The 21,047-nt window shown below is 40.7% G+C and overlaps 1 protein-coding gene across 1 annotated transcript in view; it reads left to right on the plus strand.

The window, feature by feature from the left end:
- The window catches only part of LOC121612407 (copine-9-like), a 66,621-nt gene that overhangs the window by 25,868 nt on the left and 19,706 nt on the right, over positions 1–21,047 (plus strand). Inside the window, exons 8-9 of the mRNA XM_041945279.1 lie at positions 17,818–17,881; positions 19,076–19,179. Coding sequence (XP_041801213.1) covers positions 17,818–17,881; positions 19,076–19,179 — 168 coding nt within the window. The remainder of the gene's footprint in view (positions 1–17,817; positions 17,882–19,075; positions 19,180–21,047) is intronic.

Here is a 21,047-nt window from a genome sequence, read left to right on the forward strand (position 1 = left end):
CCTTAACCACAACACCCTCCCGGTGGTGGGTCGGCAGTGGTGGCCAAGTCACCTCCCATCTTCTCCTCCTGGCTTCCAGCTTAACTTAACAAACAAGCACCTTGATACCGAGGTCATGGACCCAACCGCTAACTAAAAGCAAATAGTCAGCAATTAATTTTTTGTCAGTTGACTCACTGTTTTAATCAAGTATTTTTTTCAGCTCTACTAGTTTGCTAGCACTACCTTAAAGCTAAAGGAAAGCTTGGAAAGCTCTGAATCCTAAATGCCATGGTCACAACTGCATAAAACAAATCATGAAGCAAGACTTACCTACATCTAGCAGCGCTGCGAGGCTGTACTCACGCACAGTGGTGCTTTGAGCTCAATGATGCTAACATGTCACAATGAGAATGCTTATGTTAAGCCATTTTTACTTTGTTCACCATCTTAGTTTCGCCTGTTAGCATGCTTTAGCATGCTAAATAAATAATAAGAATCAGCTGATGATGTTTAATGAAAAGTTAAGGAGACAGTTAATCTGTGTACCACACAAGTCATTAGGGTACATCTCCTGGGAAAGGAATATCTGGGCAGAATTTTGAGCCAGTTCATCTTGGAGATGTTCAGATATTTTGCTCCTGGAGTTTTAGCTCAACCAGCAGCTCTGCTCATGTACTAGTGCTATTTTAAACTCCAATTTGCCAATAGCATCTGGGTCCAGTCCATCTGGGTTTGTAGAGTTTTTTGTCTGGTTGTACAGTATATGAATTACTGCCACTGACTCCCGCAGGACATGAGGATGAGTCTAGTAGGCCAGGGACTAGTTTATGGGCCCTGCCACTGTCCCCTGCCAGTAGCACTATTGACTGGTTTTAGAAAGCTTATCATCCTTTAGACAGACCAAACAATCAGCCAGTTATGTGGTTCGCTGTCGGCCCGAACACCACAGTGCTGGGTGAGCAAGGAACGAAGAGAAAAACAGAAAGGGAGTGGAGAGAGAGAGGGAGACCAATACAGTATTTTACATTTTGGCATCACAGGGATGTAAAGTGAGTGTGATGCCATTGTCTGTTGAGTCATACACACCAAAAGCAAAAATAGCCATCAAACCTGACATCGAAATGCTGAAAAATTATTTCGGGAGACATTCAAGTCATAATTTATGCACAACTCAGTTAACAGTGTTTTTAAGCATTCAGTATGTCTCTTTTCAATCCTGTAAACTCTGTCAGACACACACACACAGAAGAGATACGTATATAGATTTATGTCCCCCTTTTTTAATTAAATTGACTTTAAAGACAGGGACAATTACTCACACTCATCACAAACCTGCCATAAGTTCCATGTGATTAATCATCTTTTCACTGTATCCATTCATGGGATTCACCTTGAGGAGAGAAATGAGGAAAGTGACATAAGTGAAAGGTTACATACAATAAGACCCCTGTCTGAAGGATTGCTATAATGACTTACTCTATGATTAATGGGGCACAGTGGAGCTTTAAGACTCTGACAAGGGGGATCTCCAAAGCTGTACAGATAACAGCTCAATCTGTCCATTAAATGGAGGTATGCCTGAGGAAAAATGCATTTAAACTCACATTTTTTATCGACACAAGTAAATGTGCCAGTGAAAATGGGAAAATATGGAAAGTAAACCTGATGTGCAAACGTTTGAAATCATTTTAATTCTTGAAAGTATTCTTTAAAATCAACAAGTGTCTGATTCTAAAATCAGCTATCTCAGCCTCTCAGTGTTGGGCACCACTGAAAAAGTCTGCCGGTGTTTGTTGCAGAAATAATTCCCAGATTTACAGCATAAAGTCACCGAAAGGAGAGAACAAAGTGGTGTGATGTGATGTGACATGATGTGATTATTGCGTGGCCAACTGAAGAGACATTAAGCTAAATGTCAACTTTATCAACAGTAACAACAATATTTTCTATGTTTCCTGCAGTGGATTTATTTTTTATTACCATCAAGCATTTGCCGTCAGATATTGAAGTGGGATTTGAAAAGCTAAACGCTGACATTTTCTCGGAGCAAAGGTCTCATCGGACTCCATGAAAAAGCAAACAATGCACACCAACTCCTGTGTTAAAAATATGGCTGCTAAATGCTGCGCAGTGCTCGCCAGTTAGTCACGAAGTGGGTGCCATTTGGTGCTGGGCAGGCCGCATACAGCAGTGTTTATCAGAGCTTCTACACTGAAACAGCTGCCTGCCGGGGCTGGGAACAAATGCTGATGACAGCAGTGGAAGTAAAGTTGTGGGCCGTAAAACCAAAACAATGAGCCATGAGAAATACACCAATACACTCTGCAAAGCTGAGGGGAACTGAGTGGTGTCAGAGTGGAGGGAGCCCTTTAGCATGATACATGGTCATTTTGTCCTTTGGTAATATGAAATTTTATGAGTGCAGCTTTAAAATTATACCTGCACTCCAACAGAAAGAAAGAGAGAACTCTTACAACACTGTGCCGTATTCTGTACCAACGCTGTGCTGTGCTGAAACGCACAAAGACAAGTGGATAACTGAGGCTGACATTTTATTTCCCATAAACCAACAAAATGCTTTTTTCCATTTTTATCTCAATTGTTCTCTGCCATGCATACAAAAATCCTAAAATACCTGAGACAAAAATACCTGGTGGCCTCAATTCCCTTTCAAGACAAATGTCTTCAAATGAAAAAAAGAAGCAGCTTAAATAAGTGAAACAATACAATAGAGATACGCAACTGTCACATTATTCCCTAATGAACCTCCAATGCACCTTGTGTCCATGGCTTTGTCATGAAAACACCTACTTCCCCTCCACATCCCTCCCCTCTCCACACAAGCCCAGCAGTCTGGCTCATGACCGCCTTAAGGATTTAGCGAGAAGCAAAACGAAATGAACCAAAAGGAAGGGATATACAGGAAGTGTTTCGGGAAAAGGCTAAAAATGAAACGGGAAACAAACAATGAGAGACCAACAGAGCGCAATCACTATTCCTCCCATATGGTCAGCGTCTCTGATGGCTGCCTGCAGGGAATAGACAGCTGTCTGGAGCTTCTGATAGATCAGACACAGCAAAGCCCAGGGGGAGAAACAAAGGAGGATGAGGGAGGAAAGGGAGGTAGAGGAGGGATAGAAAGTGAAAAGGGGGTTATGTGAAGGGTGACAGACTCCTCAGCAGACAAGGAAAAGAGGAGCGATTGGAGACGAGGAAAGAGAAACAAATGGAGAGGAACAATATATGTTGAAGGACATTGAAAAGATGCAAAAGATGAAAGAGAAGAGAGGATGATGAAGTTGGGATACGGGAGTTGATGCGACTGTAGAGGAAAACAGATGCAGGGAACAATGAGTTTCGTTCGTCAGGCAGAAAGAGTCCTCCATATATCTGCGGTCATTTAGAAGAATCACTGCATTGGTGGTGCAAGCTGTGAGAGGCTGCACACACACACACACACACACACACACACACACACACACACACACACACTAATAAAAAAGCTTGGACAAAGACAATACAGATCCAGTATATAAAAAACTTCTGTTATCGATTTTCCTCAGTATTTGCTGTCATCAAACACACACACACAGTCCGAAACATATATGGTTCTGGTAGCCTCCACATGTTTGTGGGTGTATGTTTTTATAGGTCAACAGTTTTAGAAACGGGCTTCATGCTGCATGGCGGACTAAGCACTCCTTTCCACTTACCTGCGTGTTGCTGTGGTAACCGAGGGGGCTATTAGCCGAGGTGGTAAAGGTATAACAATGATCCAAAAACCACCCTTTGAAAAATAAGTGGGGAGCTCAGCGGGATATATTATATGGACAACCATACAGTACGACCACATGCCAGAGGTAATTTTGAACTGAAATAGACTAGAGAAACATAATATGTATGTGTATATATATATATATATAATACAAAGATTAATTTATACACACACACACTCAAACGCATATAGGAAGCAGAGCAGTACTGCAAAGCAAGCAAAAAAACAAATCATTCAATTTTAAGTGTAATGAGAAAAAAATGAGGCTGATCTATTAATAATCCCAAATGCCGCCAGGCATCCAGATCTAGATTGATGAGGTGGATACTGGACTAAACAAGCTGTCCACATGGATGGTTATGTTGCCGGGCGTATGATTGCACAACAGCCTTCGTCACAAAATTATACCTGTCTGGATTTTGCTGCGAGACAATGGTCAGTCTGTCGACGCTGTGTGTCACGGGGCAGGGTGTGTAATTGGGGCCTATCAGTGGGATGCCTTCTACTCTGTGGCTGATGTCACATAGACAAAGACCAGCACACAGCACCTCAAGCTTTTGGCAAAAAAAAAAAAAAAAAAATGTCAGCGTCAAAACACATGTTCTGCTCTGTGAGAGGTAGCAAACAGTGGCAGATTGAAGGCAGTATGTTTCTGTAACTGTATCTGCAGATGTTGTCTTATGCTGTTGCGACTATGATGCCGACAGACACAAAGCAACACATTGCTAGAGAGTGAGCTCTGCTGGATTTAATCATGGAGGTCCAGATATTCTTAGATTGCTCAAATGACTATATTGGGGAGAGATTTCATGGTATTATAGAGCTGTCTAGGGTTGGGTGACATGATGATGTACACAATGTCAATTATCAGAGAATTTTCCATATCCCTTTAATATCTCTGGGTGTATGAGGCTATTGTGGGCAATGTTATATATATCAGTAATTTTAACTGAATTTCAAGAAAATCTGCGAAAGACATTGTGAATGAACGCTTGTTTCCATCTACAACTGCCATACAATTATTAGTAGCTTGTTCATCGACATTAGCAGTATGTGGTGCAATTATGCCCATGTAGAAGAAGAGGGCGCAACAAGATGATGATATAAAATGAGTGCCAGTCAAATCTCAAACAGTGAAAATCAATGCAGGAAACACAATGCAGCCTTCTCATCACTCCACACAGATCTGATGTTTTAGTCTGCTGCCATTTTTCAAGACTTTATTGCAATATATTTTTTAGATTTTTTCTCTTCTGCATTTCCACTCAGGTTTTTTGATGTGCAAATGGAAAATGAACATAAAAAATGGGTGAGAGAAAATGCTCCTAGTAACTGGATTTTAAGCCATGCTAGAGGCATGACTTTGGAGATGGAAATGTAAGACTGTCAGTCGTGCAGTTCACCATTGTGGTCCAGATATGAATATCCAACAACTATTAGATGGATTGGAGTAATAGCAGTTTGAACATACTTTCAAATAGAAGGGGGTGGAGGTTTTTTCCAGAATATTTTTTTTTGCAGATATGTGGGATGTTTTAGCTGGAAAACGCAAAGGGACCACAGCATGAGGCCTTACTCTTCTTCACGTTTGATAAAAACTGATAATAATATCACAGAAAGCAAATGTTTTTATTTTGGTCTATTTTGGCGTTCTCAAAAAACCCTCCGCCAATTTACTATGTATTTATATACATGAATAGCTATATTTCTATTTCTATATTTCTAATCTAGTTTTGCCATCTATATGCATATTTAAGGTATTTATACCCATATTTTGGCTTTATATCTTTATATTGAGGCCATTTACTGTATTTATCACTTGTCATTTATCACAAAATATGCACTTATTGTGTGCATTTAGAATTTCATTGGCTGTTCGAAGCATCAGTCATCTTCAAAATTGGCTATGATTGGGCGATCTTCACACGTGGGGGAGAGGGGGGGCTCCTCTGGTTGCTATAGGCTCCATGTGCCAGATGATTAGTCAAGTGATGTGTTATTTGAAACCCGAGACTCCAGAGAGTAACTGTAGGCAAGATAGTTTCCTTCTGTATAAGCTGAGGGAAGTTATAACTAGGAAAACACAGACGAAAAGCAAAAGACGAGCACTTAGGGTGCCATTGTAAAAGGAGAAAACAGCTTTCTATCTTATTATGGACTAAATATCTTTACTGCAGTGGATCCTGTGGACTTTCAGTGATTTTGCGGTGATCTCTGGATCACAGAGACATAGTAGGCCAGTTGCTAAATTCTGCATTAATTTTTAACAGGGTTGTTTGTCTGCTGTTGACCTTTGTTGTGTCTCCTGTTGTGTTTGTATCTTGTCATGGTTTGCATCAATCGGTTCATGAGACACTAAGCTTTCTAATGGTCTGTACTGTGAGTATAAACATGAATGTAGTGATTGTCTCAATAGATGGAAGACAAATAATTTAAATGTTCTGACGACCCACAGGTGGGCCGTTGCAATATTTTGGGTGCTGTGCCAACAGCTTCACACAGCCGCTAGCATGGCTGTTGACTCTTACTGCTATGATTTTTGCATCGCAGTGATACTTCGATTTGTCAGGTATTTAATTTGCTGGTTTAGGGGGAAAAAGCAAAGACATTCTTGTCTGGTTATTTTATCCATAAACATTTTGTCAATTAGAAAATATACTCCACTGCACACACTGCACATCACACATTGTATGAAAGCTACATTGTACCTTTAAGCTCTGGGTCTTGTTAGAAAAAGGCAAGCTTGGTGTCATAGTGGCGTTTTACAGTTTTTCACAATGGGCTCTGTTTAGTTTCAAATCAGGCAAATTGGTCTGCTGCTTTAGTATTTCTTAGCACATCACACGCAGAAGCAGTCTTCACAGTTGACCTTTATTTGCATTTGCTGCTTTTGAACATGTCCTTTGACTTTTTTTAAGTTGAGCGTCTGCCTCTGATAACTTCCTTCCTTGTTGTGTTGTGTTCCTGTTGAAAGATTTGCGTGTGAGGTTACATGATACTGCAGAAATGTGTCAGCCGTACATGCACTGGTCAGCTTGCACTAAAAGTACTCTGCTTGCCAACACCTGCTGTATCTACTATAGAAACTACTTAGCAAGCCTACTGACCTTTAAAGGTCATATATGCCATGATCACCAATTAACATTTACTGTATGTTTAATCGAGACGATTTAGTTGTTCTTAGTTGCTTTTAGGTTTTTTTTAGATACCCGGTAAAAGACTCAATGAGATGACACACCACTGATATTATATTTTGACATCAGAGTAGCTTAAAGTTTACATTTCAAACTAGAGTCCCAATCTTGCAATAAAACTCATGCTCAGTCTCGCTCCCTTTGTCTCTTACTGTTTATTTACCTCTGTCCCTCACACACACATCAGTGTCGTCAGTGTCTGTCCCCTGTGGTCGGTGTCCTACAGAACAGTCACCTGCCATCTGGTGTGGCGGTTCAGGTCTCATCTGGCCTGCTCTGCTATGACAGGTGCAAAGACATAACACTTCTGCTGCTGCTGCTCTCCTGCTGTAGGGAATTTTAAACCCTATCAGCCGAGAAATCGAATATGTGCCGCTGAATTTTCCCCCTGCCACAAATGTGATTAAAAAAGTGTAGTAATCCTTGTCCATGTCAAAGTACTTGACTTCTACGGCACCTTTTTGAGTTCAGTCTCAGCAAATGCCACCCTGAACGTGATTCTTCCTTGTTTTATCAGTTCATATCAATTTCCCATTGAGATATATTAGGCTCCACTCCACAACAGATGAATCAACACAGAGATTTACAACTGTGTTTCTTCCAACTGGCAAGAATTAGCTGTTACTTTATCTTGTAAACCAATTATATGTTTGCAATTGTCTCTGTTTGAGCAGGCGGAAATTAGCTTAGAGCTAGTTTCATGCTTGCCAGCTTTGAGCATCTTGGCAAATAATGTGACAATGTTGTTCTGTAACAGTCACAGACAAAGACAACACCTGTAATCTGTCAGCAACCAACAGCACTTGTTGAAACAACAAAGGATTTGGAGCAGGATGATACAGTTTTTGGATAAGATCATTAGGAGTGAATGGTGAGAGCTTTTGAAAAGAGAGCTTGGGTGTTTTATTTTAAATGATGTTTTATCATTTTAATTTTTCAGCAGGATTTGTTGTAATGAATTGTTAATGTCATTGCTTGGTATTGCTCAGGTAGGTGTGGTGGAGTCCAGTCATTTTGCTATTGCAAAACTACAGTATTATCTTCATATTGTTCTGTTTTTTGTCTTTCTATATATATATTCTGTATTCAAATCAAAGCCATAAAAAAATACAAATAAAAATAATGGTGGAAGCCATAATTCTTCAAAGGTCATTGTGACTGTGGCCAAAAAACATCATCCTGAGTGTAACTTCACTTACTGTCAGAATACCACAGAACCACACTAACAAATGAACTCTTGAAAGAACTTATAGGACCTGCATGTAAATCATGAATGACATGCAAAGTTGACACGCTGATAAGTGGAGGCCTCGATTGAAACAGTTTGTTGTTGAAATACCATAATAATGGATTGGCCCCAGTATAATACGACCTCAGCTTTTTCAACATCTACCCATTTACATCCCATTCAAACCTGGTATGTGATCTCTATTCAGACACATTATCAGATAATAAACAATCTGATCTGGCCTTTACATTTACGCCTGCTAATTTTAATACATTCTCATTGTCCTCATTGAGATCTCTGTCCTCCAGAGCAAAACCTACACGAGCACCAGACTCCCTTAAAAAAATCATAAAGAGTTTTGTGAAATAATTGAGTTGGGGCAACCTTAATAAACTGTAAAATGCTGTCAATGATCAATTCTTATGCAATATTATTATTAGCAGTGATTCCTGTCTTTGTATAAAAATACTGTCAGTTTGTAGTGTGTTGTGGTGTTGCAGGCCAGTGACTAGAGAAATGACATGCACGCTGTCACCCACACAGTTATTTCTTACTGTATAGCATTCATTTCCCACCGGTATTGCTTTGATTTTCATGCAGTCCTGTCGAATAATGCATCTTTTCAAAATGAGCAGTAAAGTCTTAAAACAGTCTAAAACTGTAACCATTCAAGAGCAGCAAGGATCGGTGTGTCGCTTCCATGTTAAAAGCCAGGGAGCATGTATACATTAATTAAGAGGGGACCCAGAACAGACCCTTGTGGGACCCCACAAAAGAGAGCAGCACAAGAGGAGGAGGCATCTCCAAGCCTCAACAACTTCATGTTGCTTCTAACCTTCACATCATCACTCGTTTTAAATGTTGCTATAATTGACATCATTAACGTGTGTTTTTGTTTGTTTTGGCTGGTGTCCGGATTGTTAAAATAATGATTTAACCTGCGGCTCAGCACCTTGGTAATGACTGCATTTATGAGGCGCAATCGCATTTCATGCTTGTTCTGTTGTCTGACAACAGAAACAGAAAAATATGCTAATAATTCAGCTGCATTAGAACACAGTACAGGTGCTCACAGTGAGGAGGAGGGAACAGAACATGTTATAGTAGTATGCAGTAAAATATTTTTCTATACATTTACAAGTAAATTTCAAGCTTCAGTGACGCGAGCTGCTCTGGCAAGAATAGTCCTGCACAAAGATAGCGAAGCAAGAGCTCAGACACGCTGCTGCTGTATGCACATTGCACTGTGCCCTGCTCCTGCTCGTTAGGCTTCCCAGGAACACTCAGAAGTTCAAGGAAAAAATACTATATAAACACTGTAATATCTTGCAGAGGAACATACCGTACCATCCATAAAGCATTTTTTTGTAAAAAGAAAAATGAAATAATTCAGCTGAACATGAATTCTACGTTGGTGCAGCTTGTCCACCAGTCTCATACTTACACTCTCCTGTCACGCTCTCGGAAGCAGGAATATGATTCTCTGTGGCAGTTAGCATTTTTCAAGCTGTCTTTATAAGATCCTCAACATCTGTGACAGTGGTGTTTCTTGGCAGCTTGACGAATGATTCAGTCCTGCATCTGTCTTGGCGAGATGTCAGGAGACGCTTTCTACTTGTTTTCACCCAACAAGAATTGATTGCCTTCGAAACATGTTACTCTAGCTAGTGTTGACTAGCAGACACACTGTAGACTCACAAACCTTATAATGTAAACCCATAATGCAGAACTCTCTGTAGAAGCTGGTCTTATGTTGGTACTCTCCATTCAAAAAGAGTATATATTGTTTTGAATAAGTGTCTCGGCCTCCAATACAAACCCTGCTTTTTTCAGAAACATGTACGGTCAGTAGGGTCATGGCATTCACACATTTCTTTTCTTTTCTTTTTCTTTTGCTGTAGCAGTCAGGAAGGAGAGGAAAATCATCCCCTATTTTGTTGGCTTTTTGGGTTTCTTCTAGTATTTGCAGGCTCGTGTGAAAAGTGCCGTGCACATGTATGTTTGTGTTTGTATCTGTCAGTGCCAGCTGCACAAACAGAAAAGGAGGGCGAGGGCCAGGGAAACCACACAGTCCATCACATGGTCCCATGTCACCTACATTCATACAGGCTTTACAAATCAGAGTGTCCTCTCTGAGAATGTGAAACACATCTCACACATGTCTTATATAGATGAGGCGATGATGTTTGTCTCACATGGTGCTTTCTGTGTACAGGTGATGTCAGATTCAGGTTAAGGTGTTACCCTCCACCCTATGGTTTCTCTGTCACAGCTTGTTCCAGCTCATATGTTTGGTCATGTCCAGGCACACAACACCACACGTTTTACTGAACAAAGCTCCATGTGTCGTGAGTGGTGTGAGGTTTACTTAGATACTGGCCAGCTCGATGGGAACATCTGGCCACATTTGATTCACATGTGCAGGACAAAACATTTGTTGAATTTTAGGTTTTAATTTTATTATTATTATTAGAAGTAATAGTCGTAGGGCTGTAACTTTCATGGAGGCTACAAGAGGGCAGAAGGTTGTATCGCAAAATGTTTCTCAGTAAGACTGAATGAAAACAGGCTTGTTTACAAGAACACTCGAAACAGTAACTATGACAGCAGCAGACATTTAGGCCAGATCAGGGGTCGGCAACCTTTACCACTCAAAGAGTCATTTGGACCCGTTTCCTGCAGTAAAGAAAACACTGGGAGCCACAAAACTCTTTTTGCACTCTCTGCATTTAACTTCTTTTTTTTTTTTTTGCCTTTATGCTATATAAACAAACTATAATGTGTTGCATTCACGAAATTACTGAACAACTGCAGAGAAAACGAAATTTCATTTCTGAGTGCAACAAAAACATTTTGAACTCAGAAATAAAGACTTTGGGTTGAAGGTTACTTGGAAGGAAATACTCAATGTCTCTTTGAGTCCCTCTTGTTTATGAAAAAAAACTCATAACTTATGCAACACAAACTAAAAATGCCGTCCTCTCTCTGTGTGCCTTCATCCTTTTACTGGCCCGTGCAGTCAACCTAATAAAATAAAAGGACTATTTCAGTGAGCAATAAAAAAATATGAATATATGCAAAATAATAGGCAATTAAAATATTTATCATACTTGGTTAATGTGATTTCTGCTCCTGAACCTCAGCGCACGCAGGATCGTAAGCTGTCATCTGTGAGGCGTGCGCGATGTTTGTTTTAAAATCGAACCAACTAAAATAAAATACATTTAAATTAAATACTCATCTATTATTTTCAAATGCCACAGGGAGCCGCATCAGAGGGTTGAAGTGCCGGCTCCGGAGTTGTGGGATTGCTGACCCTGGGTCTAGATGATGGTTCTTCATAGCATACGTACAACACAAATGAACATAAAAAGAACATCATAATCGTATAGAAAAGCCTGCAAGACCGTCCATGTCATATAATAACAAGGGAAATGTGAACATACTGTGAAACTATCTTGAAAATTGGTGAAATGAGGCTGTGTCTAAATGTTAGAAAAACAATTACAAAACAAAACCAGTGTTCTCTTTCACAGTTACGCAGACGACACACAGCTACATGTTCAGTAACAGCCCAGCTGATATGCTTGCCTGCCTCACTATTATAAAGCTGTAAGTCACAGAACCTCTTAAAACTTAATGACGATGAATCTGAAGTCATTGTTGTTGAACCCAAAAAAATCCACCAGACTTTTTAATGGCAACTATTAAGGCGACAGCTTGGTTTTTCATGCAGATCTGTTCTGGCAAAAAAAAAAAAAAAATGTACATGCTTTTATTTTTTCAGGCCTGAACTCCTGAAGCCCAGCTGGCAACATAGAGCATATATAAAAGATGCAGAGATATGAGGAGATGCATAAAGATATAATCTAAGAAGATGTAACACAGTGGCTCTCAAACTTTTTCTGTCATGCTGCACACCCCACCCTACAATTTTTATCAGCCATTAAAATTATAGAGGAAGCCTCTAATGAAAAGAATCATATTGAGTTTTAGTCAATGTCAGCACGACAGCATCAGCGTCATTTATTTTCCTTACATCATCTATCATATTCATTCAATGTGGCGTCCCCGGGTGATCCATGTCCCCCCCTGCAGTGGCTCCCATCCCTCAGTTTGAGAGCCACTGATTTAACGTAGCAAATTAATTCCAATTTTTTAAGGTTATTACAAGGAGCAGCTATCAGTAAATGTACAATGGTGGACAGTAAGATGTTTTTCAGTGGACTTACTGCACAGAGGAAGAAGCTGTTTTTTTTTTAACCCGGTCAGGGGATTCTTAATGCTGCGATACCTGCAATCACAAAGCTGAGAGAATAGTCCCTGACCGCAGTGAGCTAATCGGTGAAATCACATTCTGCATTGTTTGTTCAGAATGAAACATTGGCACACTGAGCTGTTAGATAACGCCAGAGTTGGAGAGCCTGGCCCGAGCCACAGAAATTATTGGGTAGATTCCCGGGAAAAAAAAAAACAAACAAAAAAGACAGAAAGACAGAAAAAAAAGAGGCCAATACACTCATGTGTGGCGCTCTGTGCACTTTTCAAATGACATCTATGGCCCCAAAGTTAATCAGTGTCCTGTCGTGAGGCTGTACTTCATGTCACTTCATCAATAACAGATGGCAGCCTAGCTTGCTGCGTATCCCTGGAGCTGTTTACAGCTCATGAAAACGCTCACAGCTGCCCCACTTTGATGCTATTTTGCGTAGGAATTGCGTACGATTTTGCAAAAAAAAATCCAAATGAGCACACATAAACTGGACGTTGTTTCTTTGCATCGTATCATTCGACCTTCCAGCGATGTTAACACATCTTAAAAACTGAGCTCTAACGAGTCTCTGTGGCCTCAAATGCATCTCATGATGAGACACATGCCAGACTTAACGCTTGCAATATCTAGCAGAGGAGCAGCGTGTCATTATTATTCTGTAATCAGTGAGCGGTCGAGGCTCGGACAGATACTCCAGAGTCCAGGCAGCTCCTGCATCTGGTGGGCTAGCTGGCGGGAGCGCAGTTAGACACACTGCGTAGATAAATTCATAAATAATTCTCTCGCTGTAGCTGCCTGCTACAGCTGGCGGGCAGCGTGAGCGAGACAATCCGTTGACTTCAAAACTACATCATGGAAAGCTGTGGATTTATGAGTCGTGGCTAACAGACACGGTCATTGTTATTTGCTTTGTTTTCATCATTCTTTCTCCCCTCTCTCCTTCTTTGTCCTTAAATCAGTTTTACCTACATGATCACTTCTTTTCCTCTTATCTATCATTCTCCACCAGTTGTCTTGCTCCTTCTCTTTCTTTAGTATCAAAGGGAAATAAGTCTGTCAGCGGTTCTTTGATGGGCCGTTATTCTCTAGTCTGCTTTATTGTGACACTGAACTGGGACACAGCTGAAATATTCAGGGTCAGTGAACAGCAGATCTGCCTCCTGGCTTCGCCTCAGGCCCCTTGTTTCCAAAAAGTTGGATTTGGGCACCGCTGTGGCACAAAGCAGCAGATGAAAATATGATAAAATTACTCCCAGAAAGCACAGAAACGGCAGCTATAAAAGAGAATAATTACTTGGAATAAAAACTGCAAAGCCTTTCATTCATTCTTACTTTCATGCTCATGACATCAAATCATGCTGAACTGAATTTGAATCAAAAGTAGGATGGCGTCTTGTGCACTGGGTTTTAATGCAATAATGTGTGCTGCAGACATAAAGTCGGAGTCAGATTTGAAAAGGCACTCGGGATATCAAGGCCCAAACACATTGAGCTCGTGCCACACAATTTGACTTCGCTGTCACTGGAGCTGTCAGCTGTGGAAACAATGGACGTCTGTCAATAAACTTCTCAAAACCACAAGTGGTTGTAGCCCTTCTCTCTTTGAGCTTCAGACCAACTGAATAAAACCAGTGCTGATGGAACGCAAAGGAGTTCACTGGCATAAACTACCAGCTGATGACGTGGAAGTGCTTACTGAAAGGAACAAAAGCTTTACTGGTTCAATAAACTGCCATTAATCAATGCTGTTAAATGTTGAACCTGAAGCAGTTGACGTGTAAAATTGTCCTGAGTCGTGTCCTACAGGAACGTCCGCTTCTGTGACAAACTAATCTGAGCTTTGCTCTGCCTTCAGCCACATTTCACAGTCACCATTCAGTGGGGAGACCAGGCTCGATAGTTTTACCTGTCACTGCAGTCAGAGTTAAAAAGGTTGTGTTTTAGAATGAGGTGCGAGACCATACTGTGAAACTCATTCTGTAAGAGACAGTGAGCTGGTGCGAAGGCACTAAAATTGTGGTGATGTGGGAAAAACAAACTGGTCTTCATTAGTCGTGTGGGTGCCTCATTGTGCAGAACTCAAGGCTGTGCTCAACCACTCAGGTAAGTGAATAGGGAATTAGTTAACACTTTTGATTACAGTCTGCAAATTACAGAGTATTTATTTAGTATGTGTTGAATATTAATAAAATATGTTTTATTTCTGTTATGTTTACTCCACTAGGAGCCCCCTCGAGGGCACTTTGTCATGTTTTATCTACCATACGGTGAACTTGCCAGTTGATTACCTACTAAAGGGTTGGGACTGGAGCTTCAGCTCTGTTTCCTGCTCTGCTTTTATCAGAAATCCTAATATGCTAATTAACCAAAGCACTCACAGTACTGTGTCTGTGTGAATTAGCTCAGATCTGTATAGTTGTTTGTGCTGTATTCATTTCTGCACTATTGAATTGTAATCTTGCACTAATACATTTAGTTAGCATGGAGAAAGTGGAACATAAAAATAAATCATCTCTAAAATGCAATACAGTGCAAATGGAAATGAAAAATGTTGTTGACATTACTCACAACTTCACAAACAGTTACAAGATCACAGCAGAGTCTATTGTGGTCCCAGTGCAAACAACCATTGGATCATTCACAATCCAAATTTTATTTCCAGTCGCCCCCTGCATACAATTGGGATGTTTTCAATACAAGAACGTTGTTTCATGTATCTTATGGAATCCATCTAATATACGGATATTATTGTGACCTATGAAAGGTTTCATTAAAACGTCTTTGACTGTCGGCTGCATACCAACATCACTGATGTCTGAGTCTGCCTTTCCTCCCTCTCCCTTCTCTCATCTATCTTTCAACCCTATTTTTTCATCCTCATGTGTCATTTCTTCTTCTTCTCCCCCACACCCACTTCGCTTCCTCCTCCTTCATCTCTCTTAAACTCATCTTGTGATTCAGGAAAGCATAATGAAGCATTAGCCAAGCTCGGCCCTTTTGCGCCCCGGCTGTCACAAATTTACCCCTCATTTTTCTTCTCTCACTCCCAATCTGTCTCTTCTTTCCTTTTCTCTGAGTCTGCTCAATAGACATCCTCCCTCCACTCTCTCTTTGTTCAATTTCTCCCTCTCGGGGAAATGTTCTTTCACTGCAGTCAGTTTAGTCTCAAGATTTCACTTTTAATTTGAGTTTAAACAGGAGAGAAACAAAAGGAAAGGGGATAAAAGCCGGCTTTACAAGCTCTGACTTTAAATGCATTGTAGATAAACAAAAAAACTGAGGGCGTGATGGAAGAGATGTGCACACCTGGGTGCATTTTTATTTTTTGTTTGCTAGTCATTCCTCTTAATGGCTACCTTTAAAATGATTTTCAAATTCTAACATATTCTTTAACGTTAGATCACTAATTTAAGACAGAACAGAGGGCGATCATTATTTGGGAGCATGTTGTACTCATGATTAAAAATAATACAAGGATTACTTAGTGTGTTGGCTCTAAATTTGTGCTATGGATTATTCAGACTGAGTAAAGTGGCTACGCTAACAAGCAAAGGCTAGCTTTAATTTTAGCTTTGGTTTCAGATATATGAAATTACTGCCACTTCAAAAGCAATGCATGCACCTCAACGACAGAGTGCATGAGGAACTCCTTAATTTAGGGCACTTTGTTGCATTACACTGTCAATAAAGACATGAATACAATAAATAGACATAAAAACCAAAACAAAAGGGTGGGACCAAATCATGCACTGGTGTGGCCAAATGAGAAAGTTGGGAGCACCAGTTCTACTAACTAAAAGTTAGTCTTCCGTATTGGTATACTGTATTTTGGTCAAGGTTAAAACAGAGGAAGCAGAAGCACATTCCTGCTTTAGGGTTAATGCAACAGGCATTTTCACAGCAGACATTTCACCTTGTCCAGCCCAGGCGTTCCCAAGAGCATGAACAATGGCCTTGTTCAAGTGGCACAGTGAGCCAAGACACTGCGACAGCAAGTGTGTTTCCATTCACCTGTTTTTATGGGCTTTCTCAAAAAACCTGAGCGAAAATTTAACACACAGAGCAAAACAGTATTTACATTGGGCTGAGGTGGAAAGGTTGGTGCATCGATAAAAACAAACTTGGGGAAGAAATCATGACGTACATAAAGCATGTGGCTTAAACGTCCACTGAAGCATTTGCTGCACTGGATAGGTGAAAAATGGCAACAAATGAAAACATCAGCTGTGCGTGGAGAGATGAGGAGACTGGAACGTTCCTCAAATTACTGCATGAAACGGACATAAACGTCATATTTGCATCGTGATTTCTGTTCATTTGAGGTTTGACCAGAGCTCTTTTTCTGTAATAGGGAATTGGCGCTGCCACCTCTTCATCATGACCACACTCCTAATATTCACATAACGGTGGTGGATTGGAACATGCATTCATTCTTATTCTCTTTTGCAGGTTTTCTTGAAACTCGTTTAAAGTTTGCATAATTTCGGCTCGTGAACAGGACCCTGCAGCAGTTCAGTACACTCAGAGATTTTATAGCCTTGCTCGTGGCTTACTGTGGCTAACGTTAGCTAATGTTGCTTACATTAGCCCCAGTGTACTGACTTTGTGACTTTTCGCTTCCTCTAACTGCTGCCTCCTGCCACAGTGGCCACTGCTCAGCAATATTTCATAGGGTCACTTTAAAACGATAAAAACCATGACTTTCTGAATTAAATATCCTTCCCACCCTTTCTATCTCAGATTTGGGGTTGATTTCCTGGACTGGCAGGTTAAATCTGGAAAGGAAGGTGAAAGATTTTGCCCCTCCATTGTTACCACAGCTGAGATGCCCTTGAGCATCACTTAACAATGCTCCAGTGGAGCTCCTCAGTGCAAAACTCTAATGTATGGCTGCCAGCATTAGTAATGAAACTGCCACTTTATTAAATAAATATTGCTTTGCAGCGGAGCGGAGATGTTTAATTTTGACTTTCAAACCGCTGTGTGAGTGTATAACAGGCCTGTGGTAGGAATGATGTGACTAAAATGTGCTTGCCTGAGATTTTGGGTGTTTTTAGTCAAATGTAAATCTTACAAAGGATAGGAAATGAATAAATAGAATAAAATAGACATCAATGTGTCCAAAACCCCTTTTCAGAGATGACATTAGAAAGTAAGTGCAGGACTGCAAATGTGAGCTTTTTCTTGAGTATATGACAAACTGCATGCTGGGCTTCCACCTATCGCAGAAACAGCTTATAGCATTGAATGACATCTGCTTGGTAAGTGTATCATTTATGTCATGCTACAATTACCCTCCTTCTCAAATCTCACTTCCCACCTTCTTGTTCTGTCCGTCTCTGACTCTCCTGCCTTTTGCTCTCAGTGGGATTCCAGGGAAGAAGTGTGGAGCCATTATCTTTACAGCAGAGGAGCTCAGTAACTGCAGGGTCAGTGCGCACGCACACACGCATACACACACACACACATTCAAACGTGCACACAACCCAAATGTTGCTGGAATATTTTCATATTGTCTGCATGTTCTGTTTGCCCTGATGCTGTTGTTGTAACAGCTTGCAGTCCTCTCCCCCGCACGCACACCCACACACAGCCGCACAGAAAACAGGAAACGATGGGACAATCTTTCAAAAACACACCATGAAGTGCAACAAATGTCCACAAGTTTAATCTGTAAATGACATCACTGGGACCCCCAGCCTCAAGTTTATTCTTTTTTCAGTGTTCAGTGCCAATGAACCGTTGATGTTGTGTTGCTCAAACCTCCCCGCAGTTCTTAAATGTGTTTAAAATGAACTGTCAAGATGGTGTCCTGCTATGAGCTAAGTGATTTTCCCTTCCAATTTTGCCGTTCCCCTGCCAAAATAAGATATTAATACCAAATAGGTTGTCAGATACTAACAGAATTTCCTTGTGTGTGTGTGTATGTGCGTGTGTGCGTGTGTGTGGGCTCCAGAGACCATTATGTGAACAGCCTTATCTTCGTTGTGTTTACCTTCGTTACTCTGGGAGGTTTTGCTCCTGACAACAACCAAATGCTCTTCAGAAATGTTGTTAAGAATGTGTGTGTGCGTGTGCATGTGTGTAGGCTGACAACCCCTGTAATGTCATTCTATCTATCTATCTATCTATCTATCTATCTATCTATCTATCTATCTATCTATCTATCTATCTATCTATCTATCTATCTATCTATCTATCTATCTATCTATTCTCAGGAATTACACAGTTTGCCATTAACTGCTGTAACCATTCATTCATGTGTATGAAGCCATTCTGCCTCTCTGACTATACTACAGACCATAATAGAATCAGTTTTTGCCATTTAAGTCAGTTGACTGAAATGCTGGGTTACAGTCACTGTACTCTATGTGTGCCTCACTTATTAAGCCATTCCAGCTGCTGCTGTTTGGGATTCTGACCCACATGTGTGTTGTCATCATGCATGTTTTTACACTGAGGGAACCTCAGTCACGAGACCGCTGCACCCGCGTCCTGCAGAAACCTGCGCCACCATCACGAGAAATGAGTTTCTGAAGACGGCAAGCTGCCGCCTCAGAAATGACATTTCATCAGAATGACTACATTGACGTTTCACTAAAACTGCTTGTCTTCTCTCTCAGGATATTGCTACCATGCAGCTGTGTGCCAACAAGCTGGACAAGAAAGACTTCTTTGGCAAGTCGGACCCCTTCTTGGTTTTCTATCGGAGTAATGAGGATGGAACGTGAGTCTGCACATTCAGGGTGGACTCAGACGCCCAGGACACACATACATGAGCAGTCTGATTTCACCTCATTATCTGACAATGACGCCTGATGTTAGGGACAATCCTAAAAGTGCATGCAAAATAGCCCTCCACTTTTTGTACATGGACACTTCCGGCCAATTTTATTTTCACCCAGGCCGCCTCCCATCGTATACACAAGCTCTAGTTTTAAGAAAAACAAAATCATGCAATAGGGCCAAACCTGGTCCTAAATTATGATTTCATATTTAAAACCTCCTGCTCTATTTCCACTATTCATTCGCAGTCACGTACAACACTTTTGTTTTTGCTGCCATTTTTCATGAGTTGAAATAAAGGATAAGACTTCTTCTGTGCACATGAAAAACTTATTTTCTCCCATATTTTGTTCACAAATTTGTTCGAGTCTGTGTTAGTGAGCACTTCTCCTTTGCCAAGATAGTCCATCCAGCTGACAGGTGTGGCATATCAAGGTGCTGATTAACCAGCATGATTAATGCACAGGTGTGCCTTGGGCTGGTCACAGTAAAGGGCCACTCTAACATACGCAGATTTATCCCACAACACAAAGTTTTGAGGGAGTGTGCAATCGGCATGCTGATGCAGGAATGTCCACCAGAGCTGTCGCTCATGGATTGAATATTCATTTGTTGCCATTAGCCGCCTCCGGTGTTGGCAGACGATCTTGCATCACCTGCAGGATCTTCTGAGACCAGCCGCCTGGACGGCTGATGCAACAGTGGGTTTGCACAACCAAAGGATCTCTGCACAAACTGTCAGCATGATCATGCACGGCCTGATGTTACACAGATCTTTACACAATTCCTGGAATTTGAAAACAGTTCCTGCATGGCTACTCACTCACTCTGACATGTCACCCATCGGGCACGGATCGGCATGTATAATGACGCTGATTTGTCACCATATTGATGTGCCACACCTGTCAGGTGGAAGGATTTTCTCTGCAAAGGAGAAGTGCTTAAAATTTGAACAAATTTGTGATCCAAATTTGAGAGAAATAAGCATTTTGTGTGCACAGAAAAAGTCGTAGCGTCTCGTAAAGGTGGGGATCAAATACAAGTCATGCTTCAGATGGACAGACAATAACGTACTTTATCAATCCCAAAAGGAAAGTGCAGAAAGGTGCAGCAAAAGGCTGCTGCTATAGTGGTGCCATCTTGCCCAAAACAGTTATTGATTAAATTAGTTAAGTGGTTAAATTATTATATTACAGTATAAATCCTGTTCTATGTATTATGTGGACCTCTAAACATACATATACCTAATGAGGAGTATAAATGGCTGTAGAGAGCAATGGAACAATTTCTGTCAACCTCCCAGATATGAATACAGAAATACAACAATGCAGACAGTAGTTTAGCATTGCACCTGCAAAGATCCCCCTGACAAACAATAATCCCAGCACAATGCACACCTTCAACATTAGAAATGTGTTGCTTCCATCCCCTCAAAGCAGGCTGGCTCTCCAACAATTTAAACTTTATGTCCAATTTCCTGACAGATGCACACACAGAACAGTTTGTGCTTCATTTTAATTATAAGATTTAACTTCAGTGAGTATGTTCAGGTACAGGGATTGGCTGTAGCTACAAGCCATTTCCAGCACTTATCCCCAGGTGGGTAAAATGTACCATGAAGCTACTGCTGATCAAAGGAAAGTGTTTGACTAGCAGTCTGGAGGTATGTATATATACATGTGTAAAAGCAAATAATTACTGGTTTTCACTTATTCCTTTTACAAAGCTACCTTTTTTTTTATTTTTTTTTTATTTTTTTTTTTGTATGACTTGAATCTGAATCATACGGCACCGCACTTTGGGGTTTAT

Source organism: Chelmon rostratus, chromosome 10 (genome assembly GCF_017976325.1).
Source record: "Chelmon rostratus isolate fCheRos1 chromosome 10, fCheRos1.pri, whole genome shotgun sequence".
In the NCBI taxonomy this organism is placed as follows: Eukaryota; Metazoa; Chordata; class Actinopteri; order Chaetodontiformes; family Chaetodontidae; genus Chelmon; species Chelmon rostratus.